Genomic DNA, 14,804 nt, shown 5'->3' on the forward strand with positions numbered 1-14,804 from the left:
TCCCCTCTCACCCTTCTAAACTCCAGAGTATACAAGCCCAGCCACTCATTCTATCAACAAATGACAGTCCCACCATCCCGGGAATTAACCTTGTAAACATACGCTGCACTCCCAAAATAGCAAGAATGTCCTTCCTCAAATTAGGGGACCAAAGCTGCCTAGTGTGGTCTCACTAGGGCCCTATACAACTGCAAAGGGATCTTTTTGCTCCTATACTCAACTCCACTTGTTATAAAGGCCAACATGCCATTCGCTTTCTTCACTGCCTGCTGTACCTGCATGCTTACTTTCATTGACTAATGAACAAGGACCCCCAGATTCCATTGTAATTCCCCTTTTCCCAACTTGACACCATTTAGATAGTAATCTGCCTTCCTGTTTTTGCTACCAAAGTGGATAACCTCACATTTATCCACATTAAACTGCACCGGCCATGCATCTGCCCACTCACCCAACCTGTCCAAGTCACCCTGCATTCTCATAGCATCCTCCTCACAATTCACACTGCCACCCAGCTTTGTGTCATCTGCAAATTTGCTAATGTTACTTTGAATCCCTTCATCTAAATCATTGATGTGGATAGAAGAGGGAGTGACGAAGGTGAGACTGGTCCATGGTTATGTTGGGGACCTTGCCGAGGCAGCGTGAAGTGGAGATGGAGTCAATTGATCGAGAGACATGCAAGCTGAGAATTAATTTGAGTAATTAAATAAGCCTGCAAGGAAAAGCTGCTGAAGGTAACATTGGCAAAGAAACGGTTGGATTGTTCTCATTCATTAATTGCTGTTGGCATTGGTTTATTATTGCCATGTGCACTGAGATGCAGTGACCAGCTTTGTCTTGCATGCTGTCCCAAGCAGTTAATACCCCCCCCCCCTCTACATTGGGGACCTGGGGTGGAGGGTACTGCATCGAGGTGTACCCTGCAACCTGTTTCTCTCGCGGTTCACAGACTCGCCAGCCGCCTGCCACTTTTGCGGGCTGGAAGAGTCTGTGTACCACGTGTACATGGAGTGCGTGAGGCTGCAGCCACTGTTTCAATACCTAAAGGGGCTGCTCCTTGCCTTCTGGCTGCATTTCTCACCCACCATCCTCATCTTTGGACACCCTGTGCGTAGGGGAGAGGGTAGGGCTGAAGATGTCCTGGTTGGGTTGCTCCTGGGCCTGGCCAAGCTGGCCATCCGTGAGTCAAGGCGCCAGACAGTGGAGGGCTCTACCCGAGCCGGCTGCCTGCCCCTTTTCCGGGGTTACGTCCGTGCCCGGGTGCGGATGGAAAGGGAATACGCCCTGTCTACGGGCACCCTGAGGGAGGTCCGCGACCGCTGGGCACCGAGGGGGGTTGAATGTATCCTTGACAAGGATTGTAATATAGTTGTTTAGCAGTTGCTTACATATTTGTTCATCTTGTATTATGGTGGTGTTTTGTTTTATTGTATTGTAAATACAATTTTAATATTTGAATAAATATTTTTGGTTTTAAAAAAAAAAAAAAAAAAAAAAAAGCAGTTAATACCGTACATGATTAAGTCAGCCAGTGCAAAAGAGAAAACACAGTCCAGAATGTAGTGTTGCATCTACGTAGAACCTACAGATAAAAGTGCAAGGGATGCAATGAGGTAGATTGGAAGAAACCTAATAACAAGGAACTGGACATGCTGGTTTACAAAAGAAAATGATATAAAGTGCTGGAATAACTCAGCGGGTCAGGCAGGGGTGCTGTCTGATCTACTGAGTTGCTCCAGCACTTTGTGTCATTTTTATTTTAGGTAGATTGGAAGATTGGGAATAGATATTTAGCTTATGAGAGGTCCATTCAATAGACTGATATCAGTGAGGAAGAAGCTGTTATTGACTCTGACGGTATGTGCTTTCAAGCATTGATATGCTTCAGAGAAGGAAATGTGTCATAGAGCCATGCGGCGTGGAAACAGGCCCTTCGGTCCAACTTGCTCACACCAGCCAATGTGCCCCATATACACTAGTCCCACCTGCCTGCCGTTTGGCCCATATCCCTCAAAACCTATCCCATCCATGTACCTGTCCAAATGTTTTTTAAACATTGTGATAATACCTGCCTCAACTACCTCCTATTGCAGGTTGTTCCATACACCCATCACCCTTTGTGTGAAAAAGTTGCCCCTCAGGTTCCTATTAAATCTTTCCCCACTCACGTTAAACCTATGTCCTCTGGTTTTTGATTATCCCACTCTGGGCAAAAGACTACTTGTATGCACCCTACTCTGTGCATTTATCTAATCTATTCCTCTCATGATCTTGTACACCTCTATAAGATCACCCCTCATCCTCCTGCGCTCCAAGGAGTAAAGTCCCAGCCTGCTCAACCTCTCAAGTCTTGACAGTATCCACGTCAATCTTCCTTAGTTTAGTTTAGTATATTGTCACGTGTATTGAGGTACAGTGAAAAGCTTTTTGTTGCATGCTATCCAGTCAGTGGAAAGACTATGCATGATTACAATCGAGCCATTTAGAGTGTGAATGTCGCTCAAGGAGTAGAGAATTAAAAGATTGGAGTGATTGCAGATCCTGTGACTAGCACACAAAGAGTCGCCTGGGTTGCGAGCCATCTTGGTCAGCATTCCGCACCTTTTCTACCTTTTGTGTAAAAATAATTTGTCCCTCAGGTTCCTATTAAATCTTTCCCTCCTCATCCTGTGTTGCCCCAAACTGGCCTGGTTCACTTGTGTCTTGAAAAAACATCGGCGAATAGTTGCTTCCTGAGTTTAAAATGGTAAAGAATCGATAATAAATCCTGTTTGGTGATATCTACATCCAATGAATGAATGAGTTGTGAATGTGATCTCTTCTGCTTTGGTTCCTAGATGCCAAGGTGCTGCAGTGGATTCTATGGCCCCGACTGCAGGATCTGTCCGGGTGGTTTCCAGAATACCTGCTCTGGCCATGGACACGTAAGGGTTTGCAATAGGATGCTTCCTTAATGGAATTGGAGTCCCATCACCATCACTGATGGATGCAATCCACATAGTAACAAATTATTTCTTACTTAGCACTTTTGGTGCTGTGCCAACATGATGTTAGGCAAATATCAGACAACCACTAAAGTAAATGTAATCCAGCATCTGCAGTTCATTGTGTCTACATAGAACACATAACTGTCTAATGGAGATTCCAGTAGCTCCATGCAGAAACCTTACCTTCATACCTAAGCCTTAACCATTAGGGCGGCACAGTGGCACAGCAATAGGATTACTACCTCACAGCACCGGAGACCCGGGCTCGACACTGACTACGGTTGCTCTCTGTATGGATTTTATAGGTGATGTTTCAGATCGGAACCCTTTTTCCGACTGAAGGGAGGAAGCTGATTGAATAAGCAGAGTGACCCAAAATGACCAAAAGATGCTCATATATTGGATTGCACGCCGACGAACCTCATTTTCAAATCTAATGCCAAACATATCATTGTCGTGCTACCTATTAGTAAAGAGATCGATAGTCAAAGGTTTTTGCTGTATGCAAACACACCACCCACCACCCTAATCTGCTTATCCCCTTGTTCCTTCCTTCCTTCCTTCCTCTTTTGTCAAGAGTCAAGAGAGTTTATTTGTCAATTTAGTTTTAGATGCAGCGTGGAAACAGGCCCTTCAGCCCACCAAGTCCACGCCGACCAATGATCACCCGTATACTGGTTCTATACAGTATTTTTATAGAAGCCAATTAACCTACAAACCTGCACATCTTTGGAGTGTGGGAGAAACTGGAGCATCCAGTGAAAACCCATGTGGTTACGGGGAGAACGTACAAACTCCGTACAGACAGGACCCATAGTCAGGATCGAACCGGGGTCCCTGGCGCTGTGAGGCAGCGACTCTACTGCTGCGCCACCGTGCCGCCCACCTACGCACTGGAAACAGAGCAAGGAGCTTCTTACTTGCTGCTGCTTTACCGGCCCATGAACACCATTCCTGCCTCCCCATAAATGCACCCACCACTCCACGCTGCAGTGCGCTCCGTGATGTGACCGTGTGCGGTGTTTTGCTTGCAGTGCGTGGATGGATTGGAGGGGAACGGCACGTGCGTTTGCGGCAGCAAGTTCTGCGGCTCAAGATGCCACCTCTGCTCGGGCCCGCGCAAGTACGGACCTGACTGCGACCAGAGTAAGTGGTCTCCAGCACATGGCGCTGCGTCGCGCGGATGCCCCGTGCCACACGTTTACGCCCTTCCCTCTGTTGGTGCTTTGCAGCCTGTCCCTGCGTTCATGGCCAGTGCGACAACAAGATGACCGGTGTCGGCGCCTGCAAGCTGAACTCCTGCAAGGCGGGATACGCTGGGAAGTTCTGCGAAAGGCAGACCACACCGTGTGGCTCCAACATTCAGTTCTGTCACGCCCATGCCAACTGCGAGTACAGGAACCGTGATCTAAGGTACCGTAGATAAGATACCTGCAAAATACCAGACGTCGAGAACTGTGTCACAGTCATACAGCTCTGAGACAGGCCCTTCGGCCCGACTCATCCGTGCCCATCTAGATTAGTTCCATTTGCCCGTATTCTTTCTAGCCTCCAACATTGCTTAACTATTTTTAGTTTAGTTAAGAGACACAGCATAGAAATAGACCCTTAGTCCCACCGAGTCCGCGCCGACCAGCCATCCCCGCACACTACCATTATCCTACACGCAGAATGAACAATTTACAAGTTTACCCAAGCCAATTAGCCTTACAGCGCCTGAGACCCGGACTCGATCCTGCCTACAGGTGCTGTCTGTGTGGAGTTTACATGTTCCCCCTGTGACCACATGGGCTCTATCCGGGTGCTCCGGTTTCCTCCCACACTCCAAGGACATACAGGTTTGTAGGTTAATTGGCTTTTGTAAAATTGTAAATTGTTCCTGGTGTGTAGGATAGTGTTAGTGTACGGGGTGATTGCTGGTCGGGGTGGACTCGGTGGCCCAAAGGCCCTGTTTCCATGCTGTATCTCTGAAGTCTTTAGTCTAAAACCCACCAAGATGCCCTTCTACATTTAGTCCCACTTGCCCACGTTTGGGCCATATCCCTCCAAACATTCCCTATCCATGTGCCTGTCCAATTATCTTTTAAACTCTATTAAAGTACCTGCCTCAATTAGTTCCTGGGGCAGATCGTTCCATATATCCACCACCTTCTGTGGAAAAAGTTGCCTATTGATTTCTGCTAAATCTTTTTCTATTCACCTTATACCCAATCCATCTAATTCTTGACTCCCCTAACCTGGGAAGTGGGGAAAGGATCTGTGAGTTCACCCTATCTATTCCCCTCATGATTTTATACGCCTCTATAATAGCTCTGTGACTCAATAACTGGTGCCGAGAAATGTAAATGCAGAAAAAATAATTGTATTACAATTGTTATTGCAAGTCCACTACCATTTTTTCCGGCACCCTTGGTTCTAGAACCTTTCTGGATTATCCATATTGCCGGACCAACAAAGGTCACGGCTTCCGAGAGGAACAGGCCACCGAGGGGCCAAGACACCGGCCCACAAAGTCGGCATCGGGACAGGGCTATGGGAACAGATCCATGGGCACTGGCTGGGCCGGATTTCCAGTGCCGGCCACAGGGGGCAAATTTGACCCGCCGATCAGCCGTGGAGATCCCAATGAAGTCGAGATCGGCCACCTCATATGGCCTAGGCACCACATTTTCAGCGGGACTTCAGCTGCGATGGGTGGGGTGGGGGGGGATTTCAACTGTTCTCTGGGGCAGCACAGTGGTGCAGCGGTGGAATTGCTGCCTGGCAGCGCCAGAGACCTGGGTTTGATCCTGACTATGGGTGCTGTCTGTACGGAGTTAGACAATAGACAATAGGTGCAGTAGTCCATTTGGCCCTTCGAGCCAGCACCGCCATCCAATGTGATCATGGCTGATCATCCCCAATCAGTACCCCGTTCCTGCCTTCTCCCCATATCCCCTGACTCCGCTATTTTTAAGAGCCCTACCTAGCTCTCTCTTGAAAGCATCCAGAGAACCTGCCGCCACCGCCCTCTGAGGCAGAGAATTCCACAGACTCACCACTCTCTGTGAGAAAAAGTGTTTCCTCGTCTCCGTTCTAAATGGCTTACTCCTTATTCTTGAATAGTTTGTACGTTCTCCCTGGGAGCGCATGGGTTTTCTCCGGGTTTCCTCCCACACTTCAAAGATGTACAGGTTTGCAGGTTAATTAGCTTTGGTAAAATTGTAAATTGTCCCTAGTGTGTGGAGGTTAGTGTATGGGGTGATTGCTGATCAGCATGGACTCAGTGGGCCAAAGGGCATGTTTCCATGCTGTATCTGTCAACTTAAAACTCTAAACTCTAAAAGTCTTGCCATTTTGTCCGGATTAAAGGAGGTGTTGGACGACTAGTTGCTGGAAAATCGGTGGTGGACGTGTACTGCAAGTTTGTAACTGCTCCTTGTGTTCTATTCGGATATGATCTCCTGGATGGAACGTTGCTTTAAGTGATTGATGTTTTTGCCCTTCCAGTTGTGTTTGCAAGCCAAATTACGAGGGTGACGGGTCATACTGTGAAGAGATGAATGCCTGCGCTCATCCAGACCGAGGTGGCTGCAGTCTCAATGTGAGTATCGTATCACTGACCTCTTGAGTTTGTGAGATTACTCGGAGTTTGTGGATAGACTCGGCTTGTACTCGTTAGAATTTAGAAGATTGAGGGGGATCTTATAGAAACTTACAAAATTCTTAAGGGGTTGGACAGGCTAGATGCAGGAAGATTATTCCCGATGTTGGGGAAGTCCAGAACAATGGGTCACAGTTTAAGGATAAGAGGGAAGTCTTTTAGGACCGAGATGAGAAAATCATTTTTTACACAGAGAGTGGTAAATCTGTGGAATTCTCTGCCACAGAAGGTAGTTGAGGCCAGTTCATTGGCTATATTTAAGAGGGAGTTAGATGTGGTCCTTGTGGCTAAAGGGATCAGGGGGTTATGGAGAGAAGGCAGGTACAGGATACTGAGTTGGATGATCAGCCATGATCATATTGAATGGCAGTGCAGGCTCGAAGGGCCGAATGGCCTACTCCTGCACCTATTTTCTATGTTTCTATGTTTACTCTTATAAATATGGACACAGCCACATGAGTTTCATGGCTTCAAAAGCAGGTCAGAGGAGGAGTACCTTGTGACAAGTGAATCGCCTTTGAACAACCCAAGGTTTTATCTACATCCACAAGCGACAAGTCAGAAGGCCTGTACTGTATAAGCCTTACTCCTTATTTGGCTTCACAAAATGTGCCACACCAAGGCTGATGCAGTGGTGCAAACTGTGGCACAGCTGGTAGAGTTGCTGCCTCACTGCGCCAGAGATATGGGTTCGATCCTGACCTCGGGTGCTGTCTGCACAGAGTTTGCACGCTCCCCCTGTGACCACATGGGATCCCCCCATATCCTAAAGACGTGCAGGTTTGTAGGTTAATTAGCTTTCTGTAAACTTAGTTCTCCCTGGCATGCAGGAAGTGGATGAGAAAGTTGGATAACAAGGAACCAATGTGAAAGGCTGATCAATGATTAACATGGTGGGCTGAAGGGCCTGTTTCCATGCTGTCTTCCAATCAATCAAATCACCCTTGACGATGCTTGGATGAAAGACATGATATTTCTAACAAAATTACAAGCCATTCTACCAACTAGTTATAACGTAATAAAAAGGAACTGCAGAAGCTGGTTTGCACCATAGGTCAACACAAAATGGAGTAACTCAACGAGTCAGGCGGCATCTCTGGAGAAAATGGATGGGTGAAGTTGCCCGACTACAATCAGTCTGAAGAAGGGTCCTGACCCAAAACGTCATTGATCCATGTTCTCCAGAGATGCTGCCTGACCCACTGAGTTATCCCAGCACTTTGTGTCTATCTAACAGCTGGTTACCCTGGTATTTATGCCCCACTTGCTTTATTTCCCTGCTTCACTCTTATTTGAAATGCATGGTCATCAAAGTGTTAATTTCCCCTGTATGATTCACTCACAGGCGGAATGTATAAAGCTGGAAGAGGGACGGTTCAAGTGTGAATGCTTGCCTGGTTGGAGTGGAGATGGGGAGGACTGCACTGAAGTCAATAACTGTCTACTGGTGGACCAAGGAGGGTGCCACACTAACGCCAACTGCATCTACTTGGGACCAGGCCAGGTAAACACTAAGGGGTAGTTTCCAGCTTCAGTTTACCGTCATGTTTGTGTTTTGTTCCTCTGTTATCGGTCGTTTCTCTATTGTCAGGACATTTGCTCTGAGTCAGTAAGACACTGAGTCAGTGAGACAAGGAAGTTAAGACACAAAAGGACACAAAGTGCTGGAATAACGCAGCTGGTCAGGCAGCATCTGTGGAGAATGTGGGCAGCTGACATTGCGGGTCGAGACCCGCGTGAAGAAGGTTCCCCACCCAAAATGTCACCTATCCATGTACTCCAGAGATGCTGCCTGACCAGCTGAGTTACTCCAGCACATTGTGATGTCAGGGGAGTGAGCGGTACCTCGGTATCAAGTGTCCCCACGTTAAAGTAACAGCCCTTGTAAATTTACAGCGATCCCTCAATACCAGTCCTCCTAAATCAGTAAAACCAAAACAATGCAGCTGATGGAAATCTGAAATAAAAACAGAAAGTGCTGGAAACACTCATTAGGTCAGGCAGCATCTGTGGAGAGTGAAAAACAGAATTAATGTTTCATTAACTCTATCATCGGAACAAGGAAAAGATACATCTTTATCTAACTTCATTGTTTCGTTTTTTCCACAGTTCTGATGTTAACTGATTCTCTCTCCACAGATGCTGCCTGACTGCTGAGTTACTCCAGCATTTTGTGTCTCTTTTTGTCCTGCCCCTCCTCTCTTCAGCTTTCTTTTTTCCGTTCCCCCCCCCCTCCCCAATCATAATCAATCTGAAGAAGGGTCTCGGCCAAAACATCACCTATCCATGTTCTCCAGAGATGCTGCATGACCCGTTGAGTTACTTCACCACTTTGAGCCTTTTTTTGTTAACAACAGAACCTGCCGTTAGTGAACAGGGTTGCACAATTATAGTAAGCATTTCTCTATCAACAGAACGACTGCGAGTGTAAAAAGGGACATCGTGGTAATGGCTTAGAGTGCGAGTCTGTAAATCCGTGTCTGGAGGAGAACGGAGGGTGCCATTATCTGGTGAGTTCATCTGAACCTGGGGGTGGGAGATTGCAACCTTCACGTGGTCCACCCTGTTTCGAATAATGCAATCAACCCGACGTGCACAAACAAATAGATCAAATAGGACAAGTTGACCTGCAACTTTAGGCTGTGCATGCCATACGCAAGAAGAAGATCTGAGCCTGAACCATGTGAAGTCTGGTTCATAAAGTAGCACATCAATCAGTAACTAGTAATCCCAAGATCGTTGATACAACACAAGTGATTACCAGAACACATTGCTCATGGTTATACAGTCATACAGCATGGAAACATGCCCTTCGGCCCAACTTGCCCACACCAACCAACATGCCCCATCTACACTCGTCCCACCTGGCTGCATTTATCCCTCTAAACCTGTCCTCGCCATGTACCTGTCTAAATGTTTCTTAAACATTGCAATAGTACCTGCCTCAACTGCATCCTCCAGCAGCTCGTTCCACACACCCACCACCCTTTGTGTGTAAAAGTTGGCTCTCAGGTTCCTATTGAATTACTCAATATACTAATTGGTCTATTGGCCAACGGATGTAATCATTAACTTTACAGGACTTTATCGTGCATTAAACATAAGACCCTTTATCCAGTATCCATACACTATGGACGCTTCGATTGTAATCGTGTATAGTCCAACCGCTGACTGGATAGCGCGCAACAAAAAGCTTTTCACTGCACCTCGGTACACGTGACAATCTAAACTAAACTAAACCATCCCTCACCCCGGACATTCCTTTTTCTCCCCACTCCCATTGGGCAGAGGATACAAATACTTGGAAGCAAACCCCACCAGACTCAGGAGCAGCTTCTGCCCCTCTGTTACCAGACGTCTGAGCTGTCCTTCCGTAATCTAGGGTATGGTCTCTATTCTCCTCTACCTCATTAAGGACGTTGGATTTTGTCTCTGAAACTGTTGCGCTACAATGCTGAGAACTGTATTCTGCTCTCCGCTTGTCTCTCTTCACTCTACCCAATGTACCTGCGTTTCATTTAATTGTAGAGAATTTTACCGCTAATTCAATGACCTGCTTCAAATATTTTGTCAGGCAACTTGTTCGTACGTGTCTCCAGGAATCAGAGACTGCAGCTGCCAGCAAGGTTATGAAGGAGATGGTCTGATATGCTTTGGAAATGCAATTGTGGTAAGCGATCTATAAAGTCTTTTGGTTCAAAACTATTTACTGAAGTCTCATTCTGGTATTACATTTAGCGAGTTTAGCCGTACATCAGTGTGCACTGCTGTCTCCTGGTTTCACCAGGATGTTATCTGGACTTGCATACTCGAGATATGGGGAGAGGTCGCTTAAGCTGGCACATATCTTCAGGTCGGGGGGAGTTCTCCCCTCCACGGGTTCCATGTAATCCCATGCTACCTGCTCCATGGTCGGATAGTCGGCAACTAAACCGTCTCCCCCACCTGGTTTGCAAGATGAGGAAGGGGCTGTGGACCCCCAGCAGGACCAAAAACATGACCTGTCAAAGGGCGGATGAGCTTCTAGCGAGCCAACAACGGCCATCCACACTTCAGTAGAACTGTCGTACATAGCATTGTAAGGCACCGTGCCCCTTGATGTTTTCAACAGTGATGATGATGATGATGATGATGGTTTTTGTTTGGAGTGTAGGAGGCTAAGGGGTGACCTTATTGAGGTGTGCAAGATCATGAGGAGCACGGATAAAGTGAATGCTCACAGGCTTTTCCCCAGGATAAAGGATTCTAATACTAGAGGGCAGGGGATTAAAATGAGAGGGGAGAGATTTAAGAGGGACCTCATGGGCAGTTCCATATCTGGAATGAGCTGCCAGAGTGTTCAATTATGACTCGGCCATTGGGAGTGGCAACGTACGTTGTGTATCACTTTAGTGCAAGCTAGGTGACTCTAGTGTTTTGCATCCCCTCTCTTACCAATCTTATTAGCTTCACCTTATCTACATTGTGCAACTCCCACCCCAAAGTCTATGTAGTGCACAGCATGTCCGAGTTGGGACTTTATGTTGTAACTTTACAAAACACTAGTTAGACTGCACCTGGAGTATTGTGAGCAGTTCTGGTCACCGCATGATGTTACTGGGCCTGGATTGGAGGACTCTAGTTATGGGGAGAACTTTATCCTTAGAATAAAGGGGTCATTTAAGACTGAGGTGAGAAAAAACTTTTTCACCCAGTGAGTTGTGAATTTATGGAATTCCCTGCCACAGAGGGCAGTGGAGGCCAAGTCACTGGATGGATTTAAGAGAGAGTTAGATAGAGCTCTAGTGGAGTCAAGGGATATGAATGGGCGGCGCGGCCGATTTGTGGGCGGCGCGACCGATGTCGCAGCGGCCTCTGCAGTCTGTCTGTGTTTTTTTGTTTTTTTTTGTCCCGTTGAGGATATAGTTTGTAGTGGGCTTTTAAATGTGTGGGGGGTGGGGGAAACTTTTAAATCTCTTCCCTGCACGGAGACCCGACCTTTTCTCTGTCGGGTCTCCGTTGTCGTTGGGGCCTAGCACCGTGGAGCGGCCTCAACCGGAACGACCTGGAGGCTCAAGTCACGGAGCCGGCAGAGCTGTGGACTTACCATCGTGGAGCTGGCCGGTTCGGAGCGTGGAGAGCTGCGGTGGCGCGCGGCTGCGACCCGATTCTGGTGGATGGTGACACCGGGAGCCCGCGGGTCCCTGCTGGGAGACTGCTTTGCGGGGCACCGTCAACGGCGACTTCTCCCGCTCGAATTGCGGGGTTGAGTGTGTCCTGGAGCGGGGCCTTACATCGCCCGGCGTGGCTTTAAATGGCCGCGGACTTGCTAGCGCCCACCGGGGGCTTTGACTTTGACTTCGGGAGAAGAATGGAGAGCAGGGGAGAGACAAGACTTTGCCTCCCATCACAGTGAGGAGGAGATTCACTGTGATGGATGTTTGTGTAAATTGTGTTGGTGTGTGTCTTGGTTCTTTTCTTGTATGGCTGCAGAAACCAAATTTCGTTTGAACCTCGTGAGATTCAAATGACAAATAAACGGTATTGTATTGTATTGGTGGTGCTGGCTCGAAGGGCCGAATGGCCTCCTTCTGCACCTATTTTCTATGTTTCGATGTAACTCCGACCCAGGGTCGTCGCCAGGACAACGGGCCTTTACGGCAAAGTTAAGACTCTATATTGTTAATAACATTGGACATGAATCACACAAAACGGCGCTGGAAAGGTGGTGATTCCTGTGTGCTGTCTCAGTGTAATCTACTATTGCACTCTTGTGCACAAGTAGGATTGTGCCTCTGTATAGTAAGATTTTTTTTACTGAACTACATGCAAAGAGGGAATTTCACTGCAACTAGGTACACATGACAATAAAGAACCAACACACCCAAATGCTGTTACTGTACCTGCCCCAACTACCTCTTCTGGCAGCTCATTCCATAAACCCTCTAGGTTCTGAGTGAAAAAGTTGCCCCTTTGGATAGGGAAGGTTGAGAGGGCTCTGGGTCAAATGGAGACAAATGGGACTAGCCCAGGATGCCTACTCCGTCAGTATGGATAAGGACAAAGTTCAGCTGCAGGAGTGTACTATGCATTGGGGTGAACACAACACAGAAGCATGTGAGATACTAAACTTCAAATTGTGTGTCTTTGACGTTAAGTAATAGGAGTGATTACCACAAGTGTAAGACGATCTTCTCTTCATCTTTCAGGCTCTAAACTACATCCCAGAAGCTGCAGAATTTCTCAAGTGGGTCAATGTAAGTCCAGCAATTTAAACAAAAGCTGCTTCTCTTCACTGCTAAACAAAACGGCTGCACAGTGGCGCATCTGGTGGAGGTTCTGCCTCACAGCGCCAGAGACCCAGGTTCAATCCTGACTATGGGTGCTGTCTTGGAGGAGTTTACACGTTCTCCCTGTGCCCACGTGGGTTTGCTCTGGGTGCTCCGGTTTCCTCCCATCAAGTCTGCTCCACTATTCGATCACGGCCGATTTTCCCCCCCTCTCCCCCTTAACCTTTGACACCCTTACTAATCAAGAACTAATCAAGATGCTTTAAAAATACCCAATAACCTGGCCTCCTCCGTCAGTCTAAAGATGTGTCTTTCAGTGCTGCTCTGTTACATCTCTAACTCACGATTCACATGTTTAAATATTTTAAAGTATAATTTATCCATGCACTGTGGCTGATGTGGCCTTAGGAGGGATCTGACTGCGTTATATAGGGCTGTGGTGAGATTGAATTTGCAGACCTGCTAGAGTCATAGTCATACAGCTTGGAAACGGGCTCTTCGGCCCAACTTACCCAAATCGACCAACATGCCCCATCTCCACTAGTCTCACCTCACTGCGTTTGGCCCATATCCCTCTAAACCTGTTCTATCCATTTACCTGTTTAAATGATTCTTAAACATTGCGATAGTACCTGCTTCAACTACCTCCTCCTGCAGCTCGTTCCACACACCCACCACCCTTTGCGTAAAAAAAACAAGTAAGGGCATGCTCACAGATCAGGAGAAGGAAAAGGAAGGATATTTTAAACTTTTCCATGCACCTTTAGACTTTATACTTTAGAGATACAATGAGGAAACAGGCCCTTCGGCTCATTGAGTCCACACTGCCCAGTGCTCCCGTACACTAGCACTCTCGTACACACTGGGGACAATTTACAGTCTTACCTGTACAGTCTTACCTGTACTTGTTGAAGGAAACCGGAGCACATAGAGAAAACCCACATGGTCACAGGGAGAAGGTGCAAACTCCATGCAGACAGCACCGACCGGTAGCCTGGATCGAACCCTGGTCCCTGGCACCGTAAGGCAGCAACTCCACCGCTGTCTTTTGAAATTCATAACTGTATCCACATCTGTCGCTTCCTCTATTAACTTTGTCCTTTTTTCCTTTTGCTCAGAATGCTTCTCAAAGACGCCTTCTTTCAGACACAGCAAATTTCACCTTACTTGTGCCCTCGCAGAAGGCTGTCACTGACATGAGCAATGAGAACCGCATTTTCTGGCTCCAAGCAGAAAGGCTTCCACACCTGGTGAAGTGAGTTTGCTTTCACTTTAGCTTGAAATGTGAGAGTAGGTCTTTTAGTCATAAGACATGGGATGAAGCTGTTATGGTGGTCTGCTCCATAAAGTCATGGAAACAGGCCCTTCGGCCCAGCATGTCCTTGCTGAATCCTTGTAATGTGTGGGTGGAGAACCTGTGGAATGTATTGCCACAGGGAGACGAGCGGGGAACCTCGTTGAAATGTATCGAATAGTGAAAGGCCTGAATATGGAGAGGATGTTGCCACTTGTGGGAGAGTCTAGGACAAGAGGGGATAGCCTCAGAATAAAAGGACATACTTTTAGAAAGGAGATGAGGAAGAATTTCTTTTGAGAGAGAGAGAGTGGTGAATCTGTTGAATTAATTGTCACAGTTGGCTGTGGGGGGCAAGTCATTTTAAGGCAGAGATTGAGATTCTTGATTAGGAAAGGAGTCAAATATTACGGGGAGAAGGCAGAAGAATGAGATTAAGAGGGAAAGATAGATCAGCCATGACTGAATGACGGAGTAGACTCGATAGGTCGTATGTCTTATAAATTATTTATATGTCTTATAAATATATAAAATGAACAAGTTTGCCATTTTGGTTTGTCTCATTTGCCTGCATCTGGCCCACATCCCTCGAAACCTTTCCTGTCCAG

General features: G+C 47.1%; 1 protein-coding gene across 1 annotated transcript in view; it reads left to right on the forward strand.

Moving 5' to 3' along the window:
- The window catches only part of stab2 (stabilin 2), a 109,877-nt gene that overhangs the window by 40,827 nt on the left and 54,246 nt on the right, over window positions 1-14,804 (forward strand). The window contains exons 21-29 of the mRNA XM_033038046.1: window positions 2,841-2,927; window positions 4,025-4,136; window positions 4,223-4,403; window positions 6,480-6,573; window positions 7,979-8,137; window positions 9,048-9,143; window positions 10,208-10,303; window positions 12,822-12,869; window positions 14,021-14,157. Of these exons, the coding sequence (XP_032893937.1) occupies window positions 2,841-2,927; window positions 4,025-4,136; window positions 4,223-4,403; window positions 6,480-6,573; window positions 7,979-8,137; window positions 9,048-9,143; window positions 10,208-10,303; window positions 12,822-12,869; window positions 14,021-14,157 (1,010 nt within the window). The remainder of the gene's footprint in view (window positions 1-2,840; window positions 2,928-4,024; window positions 4,137-4,222; window positions 4,404-6,479; window positions 6,574-7,978; window positions 8,138-9,047; window positions 9,144-10,207; window positions 10,304-12,821; window positions 12,870-14,020; window positions 14,158-14,804) is intronic.

Source organism: Amblyraja radiata, chromosome 19, assembly GCF_010909765.2.
Source record: "Amblyraja radiata isolate CabotCenter1 chromosome 19, sAmbRad1.1.pri, whole genome shotgun sequence".
In the NCBI taxonomy this organism is placed as follows: Eukaryota; Metazoa; Chordata; class Chondrichthyes; order Rajiformes; family Rajidae; genus Amblyraja; species Amblyraja radiata.